The sequence below is a fragment of the Oncorhynchus kisutch genome, linkage group LG4, assembly GCF_002021735.2.
Source record: "Oncorhynchus kisutch isolate 150728-3 linkage group LG4, Okis_V2, whole genome shotgun sequence".
Lineage (NCBI taxonomy): Eukaryota > Metazoa > Chordata > Actinopteri > Salmoniformes > Salmonidae > Oncorhynchus > Oncorhynchus kisutch.
Window position 1 is genome coordinate 3,521,835 of NC_034177.2, and position 20,505 is coordinate 3,542,339.

General features: G+C 43.1%; 1 protein-coding gene across 3 annotated transcripts in view; it reads right to left on the reverse strand.

Moving 5' to 3' along the window:
- The window catches only part of inpp5d (inositol polyphosphate-5-phosphatase D), a 52,937-nt gene that overhangs the window by 29,340 nt on the left and 3,092 nt on the right, over nt 1-20,505 (reverse strand). For all 3 annotated transcript variants that reach the window (XR_004209625.1, XM_031822313.1, XM_031822314.1), the window contains 3 exons: nt 12,227-12,362; nt 5,772-5,937; nt 5,187-5,327 (listed from right to left, as the gene is read on the reverse strand). Coding sequence is in view for 2 of the 3 variants with exons in the window: in XM_031822313.1 (XP_031678173.1) it covers nt 5,187-5,327; nt 5,772-5,937; nt 12,227-12,362 (443 nt within the window). In the remaining variant the exon portion in view is untranslated. The remainder of the gene's footprint in view (nt 1-5,186; nt 5,328-5,771; nt 5,938-12,226; nt 12,363-20,505) is intronic.

Sequence of the window (20,505 nt, forward strand, 5' to 3'; positions counted from 1 at the left end):
TAGTAACTAAAGGCTGGGGGCATAGTAACTAGAGGCTGGGGGCATAGTAACTAAAGGCTGGGGGCATAGTAACTAAAGGCTGGGGGCATAGTAACTAAAGGCTGGGGGCATAGTAACTAAAGGCTGGGGGCATAGTAACTAGAGGCTGGGGGCATAGTAACTAGAGGCTGGGTGCATAGTAACTAAAGGCTGGGAGAATAGTAACTAAAGGCTGGGGGCATAGTAACTAAAGGCTGGGGGCATAGTAACTAGAGGCTGGGGGCATAGTAACTAAAGGCTAGGGGCATAGTAACTAAAGGCTGGGGGCATAGTAACTAAAGGCTGGGGGCATAGTAACTAGAGGCTGGGGGCATAGTAACTAGAGGCTGGGGGCATAGTAACTAGAGGCTGGGGCATAGTAACTAGAGGCTGGGGGCATAGTAACTAGAGGCTGGGGGCATAGTAACTAGAGGCTGGGGGCATAGTAACTAGAGGCTGGGGGCATAGTAACTAGAGGCTGGGGGCATAGTAACTAGAGGCTGGGGGCATAGTAACTAGAGGCTGGGGGCATAGTAACTAGAGGCTGGGGGCCATAGTAACTAGAGGCTGGGGGCATAGTAACTAGAGGCTGGGGGCATAGTAACTAGAGGCTGGGGGCATAGTAACTAGAGGCTGGGGCATAGTAACTAGAGGCTGGGGGCATAGTAACTAAAGGCTGGGGGCATAGTAACTAAAGGCTGGGGGCATAGTAACTAGAGGCTGGGGGCATAGTAACTAGAGGCTGGGGGCATAGTAACTAAAGGCTGGGGGCATAGTAACTAAAGGCTGGGGGCATAGTAACTAAAGGCTGGGGGCATAGTAACTAAAGGCTGGGGGCATAGTAACTAAGGCTGGGGGCATAGTAACTAAAGGCTGGGGGCATAGTAACTAGAGGCTGGGGGCATAGTAACTAAAGGCTGGGGGCATAGTAACTAAAGGCTGGGGGCATAGTAACTAGAGGCTGGGGGCATAGTAACTAAAGGCTGGGGCATAGTAACTAAAGGCTGGGGGCATAGTAACTAAAGGCTGGGGGCATAGTAACTAAAGCTGGGGGCATAGTAACTAAAGGCTGGGGGCATAGTAACTAGAGGCTGGGGGCATAGTAACTAAAGGCTGGGGGCATAGTAACTAAAGGCTGGGGGCATAGTAACTAAAGGCTGGGGGCATAGTAACTAGAGGCTGGGGGCATAGTAACTAAAGGCTGGGGGCATAGTAACTAAAGGCTGGGGCATAGTAACTAAAGGCTGGGGGCAATAGTAACTAAAGGCTGGGGGCATAGTAACTAGAGGCTGGGGGCATAGTAACTAAAGGCTGGGGGCATAGTAACTAGAGGCTGGGGGCATAGTAACTAAAGGCTGGGGGCATAGTAACTAGAGGCTGGGGGCATAGTAACTAGAGGCTGGGGGCATAGTAACTAAAGGCTGGGGGCATAGTAATAAAGGCTGGGGGCATAGTAACTAGAGGCTGGGGGCATAGTAACTAAAGGCTGGGGCATAGTAACTAAAGGCTGGGGGCATAGTAACTAGAGGCTGGGGGCATAGTAACTAAAGGCTGGGGGCATAGTAACTAGAGGCTGGGGGGCATAGTAACTAAAGGCTGGGGGCATAGTAACTAAAGGCTGGGGGCATAGTAACTAGAGGCTGGGGGCATAGTAACTAAAGGCATAGTAACTAAAGGCTGGGGGCATAGTAACTAAAGGCATAGTAACTAAAGGCTGGGGGCATAGTAACTAAAGGCTGGGGGCATAGTAACTAAAGGCTGGGGGCATAGTAACTAAAGGCTGGGGACATAGTAACTAAAGGCTGGGGGCATAGTAACTAAAGGCATAGTAACTAAAGGCTGGGGGCATAGTAACTAAAGGCATAGTAACTAAAGGCTGGGGGCATAGTAACTAAAGGCTGGGGGCATAGTAACTAAGGCTGGGGGCATAGTAACTAAAGGCTGGGGGCATAGTAACTAAAGGCTGGGGGCATAGTAACTAAAGGCTGGGGGCATAGTAACTAAAGCTGGGGGCATAGTAACTAAAGGCTGGGGGCATAGTAACTAAAGGCTGGGGGCATAGTAACTAAAGGCTGGGGGCATAGTAACTAAAGGCTGGGGGCATAGTAACTAAAGGCTGGGGGCATAGTAACTAGAGGCTGGGGCATAGTAACTAGAGGCTGGGGGCATAGTAACTAGAGGCTGGGGGCATAGTAACTAAAGGCTGGGGGCATAGTAACTAAAGGCTGGGGGCATAGTAACTAAAGGCTGGGAGCATAGTAACTAAAGGCTGGGGGCATAGTAACTAGAGGCTGGGGCATAGTAACTAGAGGCTGGGGGCATAGTAACTAAAGGCTGGGGCATAGTAACTAGAGGCTGGGGCATAGTAACTAGAGGCTGGGGCATAGTAACTAAAGGCTGGGGGCATAGTAACTAGAGGCTGGGGGCATAGTAACTAGAGGCTGGGGGCATAGTAACTAAAGGCTGGGGGCATAGTAACTAGAGGCTGGGGCATAGTAACTAAAGGCTGGGGCATAGTAACTAGAGGCTGGGGCATAGTAACTAGAGGCTGGGGGCATAGTAACTAAAGGCTGGGGGCATAGTAACTAGAGGCTGGGGCATAGTAACTAGAGGCTGGGGGCATAGTAACTAGAGGCTGGGGCATAGTAACTAGAGGCTGGGGGCATAGTAACTAAAGGCTGGGGGCATAGTACTAGAGGCTGGGGCATAGTAACTAGAGGCTGGGGGCATAGTAACTAAAGGCTGGGGGCATAGTAACTAGAGGCTGGGGGCATAGTAACTAAAGGCTGGGGGCATAGTAACTAAAGGCTGGGGGAATAGTAACTAAAGGCTGGGGGCATAGTAACTAAAGGCTGGGGGCATAGTAACTAGAGGCTGGGGGCATAGTAACTAAAGGCTGGGGCATAGTAACTAAAGGCTGGGGGCATAGTAACTAAAGGCTGGGGGCATAGTAACTAAAGGCTGGGGGCATAGTAACTAAAGGCTGGGGACATGGTAACTAAAGGCTGGGGGCATAGTAACTAAAGGCTGGGGGCATAGTAACTAAAGGCTGGGGGCATAGTAACTAGAGGCTGGGGGCATAGTAACTAAAGGCTGGGGGCATAGTAACTAAAGGCTGGGGGCATAGTAACTAAAGGCTGGGAGCATAGTAACTAAAGGCTGGGGGCATAGTAACTAGAGGCTGGGGCATAGTAACTAGAGGCTGGGGGCATAGTAACTAAAGGCTGGGGCATAGTAACTAGAGGCTGGGGCATAGTAACTAGAGGCTGGGGGCATAGTAACTAAAGGCTGGGGGCATAGTAACTAGAGGCTGGGGGCATAGTAACTAGAGGCTGGGGGCATAGTAACTAAAGGCTGGGGGCATAGTAACTAGAGGCTGGGGCATAGTAACTAAAGGCTGGGGCATAGTAACTAGAGGCTGGGGCATAGTAACTAGAGGCTGGGGGCATAGTAACTAAAGGCTGGGGGCATAGTAACTAGAGGCTGGGGCATAGTAACTAGAGGCTGGGGGCATAGTAACTAGAGGCTGGGGCATAGTAACTAGAGGCTGGGGCATAGTAACTAGAGGCTGGGGGCATAGTAACTAGAGGCTGGGGGCATAGTAACTAAAGACTGGGGGCATAGTAACTAGAGGCTGGGGGCATAGTAACTAAAGGCTGGGGGCATAGTAACTAGAGGCTGGGGGCATAGTAACTAGAGGCTGGGGGCATAGTAACTAAAGGCTGGGGGCATAGTAACTAGAGGCTGGGGGCATAGTAACTAAAGGCTGGGGGCATAGTAACTAAAGGCTGGGGGAATAGTAACTAAAGGCTGGGGGCATAGTAACTAAAGGCTGGGGGCATAGTAACTAGAGGCTGGGGGCATAGTAACTAAAGGCTGGGGGCATAGTAACTAAAGGCTGGGGGCATAGTAACTAAAGGCTGGGGGCATAGTAACTAAAGGCTGGGGGCATAGTAACTAAAGGCTGGGGACATAGTAACTAAAGGCTGGGGGCATAGTAACTAAAGGCTGGGGGCATAGTAACTAAAGGCTGGGGGCATAGTAACTAGAGGCTGGGGGATTAGTAACTAAAGGCTGGGGGCATAGTAACTAAAGGCTGGGGGCATAGTAACTAAAGGCTGGGGGCATAGTAACTAAAGGCTGGGGGCATAGTAACTAAAGGCTGGGGGCATAGTAACTAAAGGCTGGGGGCATAGTAACTAAAGTGACTAACCTAAAAATACTTACTATATAAATCAAGTAGTCTAACATTTAGTATTGGGTCCCATATTCCTAGCACTCAATGACTACATCAAGCTTGTGATGCCTCAAACTTGTTGGAAGCATTTGCTGCTTGCTTTGGTTGTGTTTCAGATTATTTTGTGCCCAATATCAATTCATGGTAAATAATGTATTGTGTTATTTTGGAGTCACTTTTAAATAGGAATATAATATGTTTGTAAACACTTCTACATGAATGTGGATGATACAATGATTACAGATAATCCTGAATGAATTGATGACTGTAAAAGTTACAGAGGGGCAAAGATCATATCCTCCCCTGTTATTGGTAATGATGAGGTTAGATCATACCTCCAAGACATGCTAACCTCCCCTGTTATTGGTAATGGTGAGAGGTTAGATTATATCTCCAAGACATGCTAACCTCCCCTGTTATTGGTAATGGTGAGAGGTTAGATTATATCTCCAAGACATGGTAACCTCCCCTGTTATTGGTAATGGTGAGAGGTTAGTTCATACCTCCAAGACATGCTAACCTCCCCTGTTAATGGTAATGTAGTCATTGTGTGGTAAAAATATGTGAGCAAATAGTAAACTTTTGATGACTTTAAATATAAGAATATTTAGGGCTGTCAATAATTTTGACCCCTAACCTTCTTGAGAAAAAAACATAAACAAAACAAAATCTCTTTCTCTGAGCAAAAGTACAAGTATAAAATATTATAATTTCCCCCTTTTTGTTGTTGTTGTTGATGCATTCAATATAACTCCGTCTTTGAATTATTTATTTTATACAGTCATCGTTGTTAATCTTTATCAATAGTGTCAATAAAAATGACTTATGTTGCTTCAACCACATCGCGACCAGGGTATCCAGCCAATCAGTGGTCTCCACACCAAGTGTGTCAACAATCTGGGACACCACTGTAGCTAGCTATTGTCTGTACCTGTTAAGATGTTTGCAAATTCCCATAGTGAGCTTTTTCAGACGGGGAAAGTTGGGATTCCCATTCTGGGCTTGCTCAGCATCGAGACAGAGTGAGGTGTGGAAGTATTCCTGGATGGATTGTTGGTGCTCTTCCGGCAGGCTGGAAGACAATGAATTAGCAGTCAGTGTGATTAGTTTTGTTGATGCCTAACTAAAAGATTGGCAGCTGGGTAACACAATGCAACACGTCGTCAGTAACACAATACTACTGAAGACACTCAATCAGCATTTTGCAGCTCATAGTAGAATGAGAAGTGTCTCAGTGTATTAAATCAAATTTATTCATAAAGCCCTTCTTACATCAGCTAAGATCTCAAAGTGCTGTACAGAAACCCAGCCTAAAACCCCAAACAGGAAGCAATGCAGAAGTAGAAGCACAATGGCTAGGAAAAACTCCCTAGAAAGGCAGAAACCTATCAAGTCAAAAAAGCTGATCTAAGATACATTTTTGCCTGATCAATAATGAATAAGATTACATCGATAGGGTGGCACCTGATCTCAGATCAACACCCTGAGAAGATTTTGTGGGCCCAAATGAGCATACTTAGACATGTCCAACTGTTGTAGCCTCTGTAGGTATGTGTCTCTCAGGGAAGCACAGGCGAGCTCTGAAGTCTGTGACTCTCCCCCATGGGTCTCTTTACTGCCATTGGCTGACAGCCCTCCTGAGATGTTCCTGGGTGGTAGCTGAGGTGGGTATTTAGCTGGATCTGGAGACGAACAACCACAACAGTCAAACTGTTAGACATAATGAAAGTATCAGTATCATACCCCTGTGTAGTGCTTGAATTACTACTACATAACTAACAGCACCTACAGTCACCTTTACTCCTGTTAACATGTATATATATCTACCTCAATGATTCCAGTGCTCCTGTTGATAATGTATATTCAGGGTGTCAAAACCTTTGACTGGTACTGAACAGTATATACATGTTAACAGGAGTACTGGAGTCATTGAGGTAGATACAGTGGGGCAAAAAAAGTATTTAGTCAGCCACCAATTGTGCAAGTTCTCCCACTTAAAAAGATGAGAGAGGCCTGTAATTTTCATCATAGGTACACTTCAACTATGACAGACGAAATGAGAAAAAATAATCCAGAAAATCACATTGTGGGATTTTTTTATGAATTTATTAGCAAATTATGGTGGAAAATAAGTATTAGTTGTCATAGTTGAAGTGTACCTATGATGAAAATTACAGGCCTCTCTCATCTTTTTAAGTGGGAGAACTTGCACAATTGGTGGCTGACTAAATACTTGTTTGCCCCACTGTATCTACCTCAATGATTCCAGTACTCCTGTTAACATGTATATGTATCTACCTCAATGATTCCAGTACACCTGTTAACATGTATATATATCTACCTCAATGTACTCCTGTTAATATGTATATATATCTACCTCAATGTACTCCTGTTAACATGTATATATATCTACCTCAATGTACTCCTGTTAATATGTATATACTGTACAGTACCAGTCAAAGGTTTTGATAAACTGACTCATTCAAGGGTTTTTCTTAATTTTGACTATTTTCTAGATTGTAGAAAAATAGTGAAGACATCAAAACTATGAAATAACACATATGGAATCATGCAGTAACCAAAAAAGTGTTAACTTTTTATGGCTGCAAAGGTGCCCATTGTAAACGGCCAGCTCCTCAGTCTCAGTTGCTAAAATATGCATATTATTATTAGTATTGGATAGAAAACACTCTGAAGTTTCTAAAACTGTTTGAATTATGTCTGTGAGTATAACAGAACTCATATAGAAATTTCACTTCCTGTTTTATTTTCTTCTGGGGGTGGCAGAATTTCAACCAAGCTCTCATTGAAATTACAGCGAGATATGGATGAGTTTTCACTTCCTACGCCTTCCACTAGATGGCAACAGTGAAGAGAACTGTGTCTGATGACTCTAATGTGAAGGGGGGTCGAATGAGACAGGAAATAGTCACCACAGCATGAGTGGACCATGCTTTCACTATGCGCGTTCACAGGGGAAGGACCTGCGTTCCACCGGTCATCTGAAGTCATTCTAATTCTCCGGTTGGAACGTTATTCAAGATATATGTAAACAACATTCTAAAGATTGATTCAGTACATCGTTTGACATGTTTCTACTGACTGTTATGGAACTTTTGGACATTTCGTCACATTATAGTGGACATGCTTTGTGACTTTGGAATTGTTTACCAAACGCGCTAACCAAAGTAGCTAATTGCACATAAATAACGGACATTTTCGAACAAATCAAGCATTTATTGTGGACCTGGGATTCCTAGGACTGCATTCTGATGTAGTTCATCAAAGGTAAGGAAACATTTATCATGTATTTTCTGGTTTCTGTTGACTCCAACATGGCGGCTAATTTGGCTTCTGTTCTGAGCGCCGTCTCAGATTATTGCATGGCTTGCTTTTTCTGTAAACTTGTTTTGAAATCTGACACAGCGGTTGCATTAAGGAGAGGTATATCTATAATTCCATGTCTATAACTTGTATTACCATCTACATTTATGATGAGTATTTCTGTTGAAACGATGTGGCTATGCAAAATCACTTGATGTTTTTGGAACAAGTGAATCTATTAAACCAATGTAAACTCAGATTTTGAAAAATATAAATATGAACTTTATCAAACAAAACATGCATGCATTGTGTAACATGAAGTCCTATGAGTGTCATCTGATGAAGATAATTCAAGGTTAGTGATACATTTTGTGAATGCTATATTTCGCTGGAAAATGGCTGTGCTTATTGTGGTTTGGTGGAGACCTATGTCACGGCTCCTCCTCTGCAGTGCAGGGGCGGTTCCTCCTGCAGGCAGAGGAGGGTTGTTAGTGATTGGAGTCACCTGGGCTCAAAGTATTTAAACTGTCACTAATCACCTCTCTCTCTCTCTCTCTCTCCGCTCCTCCAGGTGTGATCCTGTTGTGTTTGTTCCTTTCTAGTTTTGCATAGTTTTCACTCAGTCATTCACACACACAGATTCACACATCCATGCACTTTACATACACCTTACATTATGATACTTCCACACCTCATTCCTTTTTCTTAGTTTAAAGTTAGTAGTTTTGTTTACAATAAAGATTTTTTTTTAAATTGGCCTATCCCTGTTGTTCGTGTCCCCTCATTTTTGGCACAGGCTATGAGCCGGCCTGTGACACCTAACATAATCGTTTGTAGTGCTTTCGCTGAAAAGCCTATTTGAAATCGGACACTTTGGTGGGATTAACAACAAGATTACCTTTAAAATAATATAAGACACATGTATGTTTTAGGAATTGTAATTATGAGATTTCTGTTGTTTGAATTTGGCGCTGGCATTTTCACTGGCAGTTGTCATATCGATCCCGGTATTGGGATTGCAGCCATAACAAGTTAAACAAATCAAAATCTATTTTATATTTGAGATTCTTAAAAGTAGCCACCCTTTGCCTTGATGACAGTTGTGCACACTGTTGGCATTCTCTCAACCAGGTAGTCACCTGGATTGCACTTCAATTAATAGGTGTGCCTTGCTAAAAGCGAATTTGTGGAATTTCTTCCCTTCTTAATGCATTTGAGCCAATCGGTTGTGTTTTGAAAAGGTAGGCGTGTGGTATGCAGAAGATAGCCCTATGTGGTAAAATACCAAGTCCACATTCTCATTAATGAGGCTGGAGAAGATGGCAGCCGTTTTACGGGCTCCTAACAAATTATGCTATTGAGTGTGTTTTGCTGCGTTATTTGTAACTTATTTTGTACATAATGTTTCTGCCACCGTCTCTTATGACCCGAAAAGAGCTTCTGGATATCAGGACAGCGATTACTAACCTCGAACCTTGAACTGGACAAAGATTTTTTCTTTAATGAGTCGGATGCGAAGGATTTACTTCAGACACCAGACAAGGCCCAAATCACTGTGATTCACATGAAGAAGAGACGGAGATATCGGGTACGTAGGTCAGGGTGTCTTGTAAGGATCCGACGGCGAGTGGGTAATCCGCTTCTACCAGCAGTCCTATTAGCCAACGTGCGATCACTGGAGAATAAACTGGTTGAGCTCCGTTCAAGACTATCCTACCAACGGGACATTAAAAACTGTAATATCTTATGTTTCACCGAGTCGTGGCTGAACGATGACATGGATAACATACAGCTGTCTGGGTTTTCGGGGGAACGGAAAGATAGAACAGCTGCCTCCGGTAAGATAAGTGGTGGAGGTCTGTGTCTATTTGTCAATAACAGCTGGTGCGCGAAATCTAATATTAAGGAAGTCTCTAGGTTTTGCTCGCCTGAGGTAGAGTATCTCATGATAAGCTGTAGACCACACTGTTTACCAAGAGAGTTTTCATCTATATTTTTCTTAGCTGTCTATTTACTACCACAACCCGATGCTGGAACTAAGACCGCACTCAATGAGCTGTATAAGGCCATAAGCAAACAAGAAAATGCTCATCCAGAGGTGACACTCCTAGTGGCCGGGGATAATTAATGCAGGGAAACTTACATGTGTTTTACCTAATTTCTACCAGCATGTTACATGTGCAACCAGAGGAAAAAAAACTCTAGACCACCTTTACTCCACACACAGAGATGTGTACAAAGTTCTCCGTCACCCTCTATTTGGCAAATGTGACCATAACTCTATCCTACTGATTCCTGCTTACAAGCAAAACTAAAGCAGGAAGTACCAGTGACTAGATCAATACGGAAGTGGTCAGATGACGCAGATGCTAAGTTACAGGACTGTTTTGCTAGCAAAGACTGGAATATGTTCCGGGATTCTTCTGATGGCATCGAGGAGTACACCACATCAGTCACTGGCTTCCTCAATAAGCGCATCGATGAAGTTGTCACCACAGTGACCGTACGTACATACTCCAACCAGAAGCCATGGATTACAGGCAACATCCGCATCGAGCTAAAGGGTAGAGCTGCTGCTTTCAAGGAGCGGGATTCTAACCCGGAAACTTATAAGAAATTCTGCTATTTGTATTTGTTATAAATCTACCTCAATGACTCTGGTGCCCCACTTAACATGTAAATACACTATATATAGTACAGTATGTGGATACTCCTTCAATTGAATGAATTTGGCTATTTCAACCACACCCATTGCTGACAGGTGTATAAAATCGAGAAGACACCCATGCAATTTCCAAAGAGAAACATTGGCAGTAGAATGGCCTAACTGAAGAGCTCATTGACTTTCAACGTGGCACTGTCATAGGGTGCCACCTTTTCAACAAGTCGGTTCCTCAAATTTCTGCCCCTCTAGACCTGCCCCGGTCAACTGTAAATGCTGTTATTATGAGGTGGAAACGGAGCAACAACGGCTCAGCCGCGAAGTGGTAGGCCACACAAGCTCACAGAACATGACCGCCGAGTGCTGAAGCGTGCAGCACAAATCGTCTAGATGATTCTGTGCTTCCAACATTGTGGCAACAGTTTGGGGTAGGCCTTTTCCTGTTTCAGCATGGCAATGCCCCTGTGCACAAAGCGAGGTCCATACAGAAATGGTTTGTTGAGATTGATGTGGAAGAACTTGACTGGCCTGCACAGAGCCCTGACCTCAACCCCATCAAATACCTTTGGAAGGAATTGGAAAGCAGACTGCAAGCCAGGCCTAATTGCGCAACCTCAGTGCCCGACCTCACTAATGCTCTTGTGGCTGAATGGAAGCAGTTCCCTCAGCAATGTTCGCACATCTAGTGGAAAGCCTTCCCAGAAGAGTCCATGCTGTTACAACAACAAAGGGGGGACCAACTCCATATTAATGCACATGATTTTGGAATGAGATGTTCAACGAGCAGGTGTCCACATACTTTTGGTCATGTAGCCTGCGGCTATGGAACCCTGACCTGTTCACCGGATGTGCTACCTGTCCCAGACCTGCTGTTTTCAACTCTCTAGAGACAGCATGAGCGGTAGAGATACTCTGAATGATCGGCTATGAAAAGCCAACTGACATTTACTCCTGAGGTGCTGACTTGTTGCACCCTCGACAACTACTGTGATTATTATTATTTGAACATGCTGGTCATCTATGAACATTTGAACATCTTGGCTATGTTCTGTTATAATCCTCACCCGGCACAGCCAGAAGAGGACTGGCCACCCCTCATAGCCTGGTTCCTCTCTAGGTTTCTTCCTAGGTTTCCTAGCTTCTACACCTGCATTGCTTGCTGTTTGGGGTTTTAGGCTGGGTTTCTGTACAGCACTTTGAGATATCAGCTGATGTACGAAGGGCTATATAAATACATTTGATTTGATTTATTGTATCTACCTTAACTGTGTTGGATTGTATGTAATCTGATTATTAAAAAAACAAACTCAGTTACATTATCAGCTTAAAAATATTGTAATCAGATTACAGATTACACAACTAGATGATTACTTCTTGGATTACTTTTACATTTTAGAAAGTCATGTTTTCTTAATGACATTCAATTCAGCATCAGAAAAAAAGGTGCAAGTTTAAGTTAGTTCCACCTGAGCCAGTCTGACCACAAGTCAGAGATCGCTATGATGACACGACAAATGTGTTCGATAGATCGTTTTGTCTTCTTCTATTGCCTCTTCGGGGAAAAGTAAACCCACATTTATCTTACTGATTACAATTTTGGACAGGTATTAGAGGTTTCAAGTTTTCAAGTTTCAAAGTATATAGAAGGAAATGCAAGCTATATACAGGCTCAGGGCCACCACCATAATTACAGTGTGCAGGGTTACTGGAGTTATTGAGGTACAGTAGAAGTTGGCTATACAACATAAACAGATCTGGGACCAACAAGCTACCTTGGATTAGGCCAGATCTGGGACCACCAAGCTAACTTGGGCTAGGTCAGATCCAAGCTACCTTGGGTTAGCTCAGCTGTAGCAAAACATAATACGAGAGAATGGCTAAATCACAAATGAAACCATACTCCCTAGATAGTGCACTACTTTTGACCAGGTCCCATAGGGTACCCTTTGAAACACAGAAAGATAATAAACAGGTTATTATCTGACCTGGCTCCTCCTCTGGCTCCTCCTCTTTCTGAACAGGGAACTGCAGGTGTGTAGCCAGACCCATGTTGGGACTGTAGTACGTCTCCACCAGGTCAGCCAGCACAGAGAAGAACCGGATAGGGACACCCTCAGAGGCCTGGAGACAGAGACAGAGAAACAACAAACACTGGCTAGTGGCACACACTACTGAGTCTAGAAATGACATCAGTCACAGGCTAGGAGTCTAGGGAGCACAACATCGGTCACAGGCTAGAACTCTAGGGAGCACAACATCGGTCAAAGGCTAGAACTCTAGAGAGCACAACATCAGTCACAGGCTGGGACTCTAGAGAGCACAACATCAGTCACAGGCTAGAACTCTAGAGAGCACAACATCAGTCACAGGCTAAAACTCTGGAGAGCACAACATCAGTCACAGGCTGGAACTCTAGGGAGCACAACATCGGTCAAAGGCTAGAACTCTAGAGAGCACAACATCAGTCACAGGCTGGGACTCTAGAGAGCACAACATCAGTCACAGGCTAAAACTCTAGAGAGCACAACATCAGTCACAGGCTAAAACTCTAGAGAGCACAACATCAGTCACAGGCTAAAACTCTAGAGAGCACAACATCGGTCAAAGGCTAGAACTCTAGAGAGCACAACATCAGTCACAGGCTAGAACTCTAGAGAGCACAACATCGGTCAAAGGCTAGAACTCTAGAGAGCACAACATCAGTCACAGGCTAGAACTCTAGAGAGCGCAACATCAGTCACAGGCTAAAACTCTAGAGAGCACAACATCGGTCAAAGGCTAGAACTCTAGAGAGCACAACATCAGTCACAGGCTAGAACTCTAGAGAGCACAACATCAGTCACAGGCTAAAACTCTAGAGAGCACAACATCGGTCAAAGGCTAGAACTCTAGAGAGCACAACATCAGTCACAGGCTAGAACTCTAGAGAGCACAACATCAGTCACAGGCTAGAACTCTAGAGAGCACAACATCAGTCACAGGCTAGAACTCTAGAGAGCACAACATCAGTCACAGGCTAGAACTCTAGAGAGCACAACATCAGTCACAGGCTAGAACTCTAGAGAGCACAACATCAGTCACAGGCTAGGAGTCTAGAGAGCACAACATCAGCAAGACAAGTTCACTACAGAGCACCACATCAAGACAAGTACACTACAGAGCACCACATCAAGACAAGTACACTACAGAGCACCACATCAAGACAAGTACACTACAGAGCACCACATCAAGACAAGTACACTACAGAGCACCACATCAAGACAAGTACACTACAGAGCACCACATCAAGACAAGTACACTACAGAGCACCACATCAAGACAAGTACACTACAGAGCACCACATCAAGACAAGTACACTACAGAGCACCACATCAAGACAAGTACACTACAGAGCACCACAGGAAGACACAGGCTAGTAGCCTTTCTTCTCATGTCTCTACTTGGTGCTTAATTTACGGTGCTGGTATAGATATTTATGGTGCTGGTGTCATGACGTTGGCCTGGGGGTAGGTTTATGACAGTCATAAATACCTCTTCCCCCCTTTTTCCTCTCTCTACCCTACTGATGTTACATTTGCAAACCCCTTGGTTAACATAGAGATTCTGGGAACATCAGAAGGTGGGGGGAAATGAACTATATTCTGGTAATCCGAACAACTGAACATATCCGGTGGTATTTAATTAATATGATGTCAGTTCGGTTGTCATCTGAGACATTCTCATCAATGATAAGATAACATAAACTCTACAGTGGAAAGTCGACACATCAGAGTTATCGGATTCACATGGAATTGTTGTTCAATTTAAATGTTTGAATATGAAATGTGATTTTAGCTTCTAAAATGTGACATTTGGGTTTTCATAAGGTTAGGGCTCTGCTCAATCAGTGGCCCGCCCCTGTGAAGGGACATGGGCTATAAAACTTTTCAAACACGCCCTCCTCTCCCTTCCTATATAAGCCCTAGATGACAATATAACCTCCTGTTCCGAGGACGTGAGGACGACGGTCCGATGTCAGAATGGTTCTGATAATAACTACAGAACGAAGCCAACATCAGCGTGAGCTTTGGTTGCGAATGGTATGAACTTTGAACTCTTATTCACTACAGAAGTGATACCTCCTAGCTGTTGAGTTAGCAACAGCCGCTGCAAATGAGGGTTAGGAAGGAACAGATAGAGTATCCCGTCTACCACACAATGACGTTACTACAACTTCTCCAATTGACATCCAGAGACATTCTTCAAAGGACTTGGTTGGGCAACACGGCCTTCCATCTACCACCAACCTACTGAAGCTCAGCTCAGAGTAAATATTTATTGCATTTTCCTTTTCCAAATGGGCGGTAATTGAGAATGCATAAGATACTGTATTTACGATAGCACAGCTTCACCCTTTGTTCCTCAGTCTTCCTGCTCTCACTTTCACCCAGCCCTTTTCTTTTGTGTCACAAGCTGTCATATCTGTTCAGCCCGCCAGGGACGTTTTCCTTTATGACGTAATTTGTAATCTAGTTATGATTTAATTATGTGTATGTATAATTCTGTGTGATTAGTTAGGCATTTAGTAAATAAATAATTAAACCCAATTTTGTATTGCTGATTCAATTTGTTAGCCAGGGTTCGTGCAGATAACTAAGAATTTACAACTTTCAGATGAGACTGAATTAAGATGACGTTTAATATTGACTGCTATTGATGTGAAATATTACTAGGTCTTTAAGAGTTTATTCGGAAGATAACAGCTCTATAAATATTATTTCGTGGTGCCCCGACTCTCTAGTTAATTACATTTACATGATTACCTCAATCAGGTAATATTAATTACGGAGAAATTATTTTATAGAATAGCATGTCATATCACTTAATCCGGCATAGCCAAAGACACGACACTGGTATAGATATTTCTGGTGCAGGTATAGATATTTCTGGTGCAGGTATAGATATTTCTGGTGCAGGTATAGATCTTTCTGGTGCTGGTATCGATATTTATGGTGTAGGTATAAATATTTATGGTGTAGGTATAAATATTTCTGGTGCAGGTATAGATATTTCTGGTGCAGGTAAACATATTTCTGGTGCAGGTATAGATATTTCTGGTGCAGTTATCGACATTTCTGGTGCTGGTATAGATTTTTCTGGTGCAGGTATAGATCTTTCTGGTGCTGGTATAGATATTTATGGTGCAGGTATAGATATTTATGGTGCAGGTATAGATCTTTCTGGTGCTGGTATAGATATTTCTGGTGCAGGTATAGATCAGTGTAGCAACACAAGAGCAAGATCTTAGAGGGCTTTACTGTTGCATGTTTCAGGAGACTTTAGGTCATGTTGTTCTGAATGACAGGTTTTCCTTCTATCACGATCATACAGCTGACACACTGTTATAAAGGACTTTGTACTGTTAGGTACAGTACTGTTCTGTACATTCCAAGGGCTTATTAACGACCAAGTCACCTGTTTTTTTTTTTATAGCCCCTTTCACTGCCACTGTGGATGTTGTTTTTCTTTGTGAAGTTTCCGTTCTTTTCTGTTAAGCACCACGAGATGAACGTTGTGGCTTGTCATACGCCCACGCTAGGGGATCATTCAAAACCTCCCGCAACTGAAAGAGGAAGAAGCTTTTGATCAACATTAGCAGAGTAGCCTGTAGGAACTACAAGTACCCTTCAACATTAGGAGAGTAGCCTGTAGGAACTACAAGTACCCTTCAACATTAGGAGAGTAGCCTGTAGGAACTACAAGTACCCTTCAACATTAGGAGAGTAGCCTGTAGGAACTACAAGTACCCTTCAACATTAGGATAGTAGCCTGTAGGAACTACAAGTATCCTTCAACATTAGCAGAGTAGCCTGTAGGAACTACAAGTACCCTTCAACATTAGGAGAGTAGCCTGTAGGAACTACAAGTACCCTTCAACATTAGGAGAGTAGCCTGTAGGAACTACAAGTACCCTTCAACATTAGGAGAGTAGCCTGTAGGAACTACAAGTACCCTTCAACATTAGGAGAGTAGCCTGTAGGAACTACAAGTACCCTTCAACATTAGGAGAGTAGCCTGTTAGGAATTGCAGTACCCTTCAACATTGGCAGAGTAGCCTGTATGATCTACAGTACCCTTCATGTCTGTGTATAGGGCAAGTTAAAACTCAAGAACTTGTAAATCAGCATTGATGACTTTCATGCTTTCCATAGATAAATGAATAACTAATCTAATCTATCTAACTGTGTACTGTAGTATGGTCTCCAGGTTTGGAATATTCTGACTGCCACAGTAATAAGGGAATGTATAGTAATGTATAATAACCAAATGTATTAAAATCTCACCCTCTGCTTCTGGGTGACAGAGAGAGCAGAGAGGATGGAGCTACACCCGCTGTGCTGTACACACCTTTTATTGAATAGAGACTGTTGTGTACAGTCTGTTTATTGAATAGAGACTGTAGCGTGCAGTCTGTTTATTGAATAGACTGTAGTGTACAGTCTGTTTATTGAATAGAGACTGTAGTGTACAGTCTGTTAATTGAATAGAGACTGCGGTGTACAGTCTGTTTATTGAATATAATGTAGTGTACAGTCTGTAAATTGAATAGAGACTGTAGTGTACAGTCTGTAAATTGAATAGAGACTGTAGTGTACAGTCTGTTAATTGAATAGAGACTGTGGTGAACAGTCAGTTAATTGAATAGAGACTGTGGTGTACAGTCTGTTTATTGAATAGAGGCTGTAGTGTACAGTCTGTAAATTGAATAGAGACCGTGGTGTACAGTCTGTTAATTGAATAGAGACTGTGGTGTACAGTCTGTTAATTGAATAGAGACTGTAGTGTACAGTCTGTTAATTGAATAGAGACTGTGGTGTACAGTCTGTTTATTGAATAGAGGCTGTAGTGTACAGTCTGTTAATTGAATAGAGCCTGTGGTGTACTGTCTGTTAATTGAATAGAGACTGTGTTGTACAGTCTGTTAATTGAATAGAGACACTGTAGTGTACAGTCTGTTTATTGAATAGAGACTGCGGTGTACAGTCTGTTAATTTAATAGAGACTGTGGTGTACAGTCTGTTAATTGAATAGAGACTGTGGTGTACAGTCTGTTAATTGAATAGAGACTGTAGTGTACAGTCTGTTAATTGAATAGAGACTGTAGTGTACAGTCTGTTTATTGAATAGAGGACATGAGCAGTGTACAGTCTGTTTATTGAATAGAGACTGTAGTGTACAGTCTGTTATTTGAATAGAGACTGTGATGTACAATCTGTTAATTGAATAGAGACTGTAGTGTACAGTCTGTTTATTGAATAGAGGACAGGAGCAGTGTACAGTCTGTTAATTGAATATAGACTGTGGTGTACAGTCTGCTAATTGAATAGAGACTGTGGTGTACAATCTGTTTATTGAATAGAGACTGTGGTGTGCAGTCTGTTAATTGAATAGAGACTGTAGTGTACAGTCTGTTTATTGACTAGAGACTGTGGTGTACCGTCTGTTAATTGAATAGAGACTGTGGTGTACAGTTTGTTTATTGAATAGAGACTGTGGTGTACAGTCTGTTTATTGACTAGAGACTGTGGTGTACAGTCTGTTAATTTAATAGAGACTGTGGTGTACAGTCTGTTTATTGACTAGAGACTGTGGTGTACAGTATGTTAATTGAATAGAGACTGTGGTGTACAGTCTGTTTATTGACTAGAGACTGTGGTGTACAGTATGTTAATTGAATAGAGACTGTGGTGTACAGTCTGTTTATTGACTAGAGACTGTGGTGTACAGTATGTTAATTGAATAGAGACTGTGGTGTACAGTCTGTTTATTGACTAGAGACTGTGGTGTACAGTATGTTAATTGAATAGAGACTGTGGTGTACCGTCTGCTTATTGACTAGAGACTGTGGTGTACAGTATGTTAATTGAATAGAGACTGTGGTGTACAGTCTGTTTATTGACTAGAGACTGTGGTGTACAGTATGTTAATTGAATAGAGACTGTGGTGTACAGTCTGTTTATTGACTAGAGACTGTGGTGTACAGTATGTTAATTGACTAGAGACTGTGGTGTACAGTCTGTTTATTGACTAGAGACTGTGGTGTACAGTCTGTTTATTGAATAGAGGACAGGAGCAGTGTAACTCATTTACAGCCCAAGAACGTGACAGTTAATATCAAGTGTCTAGTTTTACAGAGCTCTCACATTTTAGCCCCTGACTTGAATTGGCCCAACCACCGTGCAAACAATACAAGTTGATTTTGTGCAATGCATAACCATAATAGGTTACACAATATTCACAGTAAAATGCTAAATTCCAGAACTTTCCCACCACATGTGGCCTGTCTTCATTTCTGAAGGCATTGAACGCAAAAGCAGAAGTTGCCTGATGCATGAGAAATTGAGAAATGGCTCTTAAAATACCCCTTAACACCCAACACCTGGAAGTGGACTACAACAATAAACAGTCTGTCATCATGAATTGCTTTGAGAGACTAGTCAAGGATCATATCACCTCCACCTTACCGGCCACCCAAGACCCACTTCAGTTTGCACACAGCCCCAACAGGTGCACATACGACACAATCGTCAACATACTTCACACTGCCCTATCCCATCTGGACAAGAGGAATACCTATGTAAGAATGCTGTTCGTTTATTTAACCAGGTAGGCAAGTTGAGAACAAGTTCTCATTTACAACTGCAACCTGGCCAAGATAAAGCAAACCAGTTCGACACATACAACAACACAGAGTTACACATGGAGTAAAACAAACATACAGTCAATAATACAGTAGAAAAAGAAAGAAAAAGACTGTTTACATTGTGTGCAGATGAGGTAAGATAAGGGAGTTAAGGCAATAAATATGCCATGGTGGCGAAGTAATACAATACAATTATACAATACAGTACAATACAGCAATTAAACACTGGAATGGTAGATGTGCAGAAGATGAATGTGCAGGTAGAGATACTGGGGTGCAAAGGAGCATGATAAATAAATAAATACAGTATGGGGATGAGGTAGATAGATGGGCTGTTTACAGATGGGCTATGTACAGGTGCTGTTATCTGTGAGCTGCTCTGACAGCTGGTGCTTAAAGCTAGTGAGGGGGATATAAGTCTCCAACTTCAGTGATTTTTGCAGTTCGTTCCAGTCATTGGCAGCAGAGAACTGGAAGGAAAGGCGACCAAAGGAGGAATTGGCTTTGGGGGTGACCAGTGAGATATACCTGCTGGAGTGTGTGCTATGAGTGGGTGCTGCTATGGTGACCAGTGAGCTGAGATAAGGCGGGGCTTTACCTAGCAGAGACTTGTAGATAACCTGTAGCCAGTGGGTTTGGCGACTAGTATGAAGCGAGGGCCAATCAACGAGAGCGTACAGGTCGCAGTGGTGGGTAGTGTATGGCGCTTTGGTGACAAACTGATGGCACTGTGATAGACTGCATCCAATATCTTGAGTAGAGTGTTGGAGGCTATTTTATAGATGACATCGCCGAAGTCGAAGATCGGTAGGATGGTCAGTTTTACGAGGGTATGTTTGGCAGCATGAGTGAAGGATGCTTTGTTGCGATATAGGAAGCCTATTCTAGATTTAGTTTTGGATTGTAGATGCTTAATGTGAGTCTGGAAGGAGAGTTTACAGTCTAACCAGACACCTAGATATTTGTAGTTGTCCACGTATTCTAAGTCAGAGCTGTCCAGACTAGTGATGCTGGATGGGCGGGCAGGTGCGGGCAGTGATCGATTGAATAGCATGTATTTAGTTTTACTTGCATTTAAGAGCCGTTGGAGGCTACGGAATGAGAGTTGTATGGCATTGAAGCCCGTCTGGAGGTTAGTTAACACAGTGTCCAAATAGGGGCCAGAAGTATAGAGAATGATGTCATCTGCGTAGAGGTGGATCAGAGAATCAACAGCAGCAAGAGCGACATCATTGATGTATACAGCTTTTTTACATGGCACATATTGCACTTTTACTTTCTTCTCCAACACTTTGTTTTTGCATTATTTAAACCAAATTGAACATATTTCATTATTTATTTAAGGCTAAATTAGAGAGAGGCATGCGTAGCCGAGTGAACATATGGGTCCAGTGAGTGGTTGGGCTGGCTGGGGACACAGCGATTCAGGTAGTTAGCAGGCCGATGCTAACAAGCTAGCAGTCAGTAGGCTGGGGCAGCAAGCTAGCAGTTGAATGATGAAGAAATTTGGCTTGTCACCCAAAACCCTGACAAAATTTTACAGATGCTCAATCGAGAGCATCTTGTCGGGCTGTATCACAG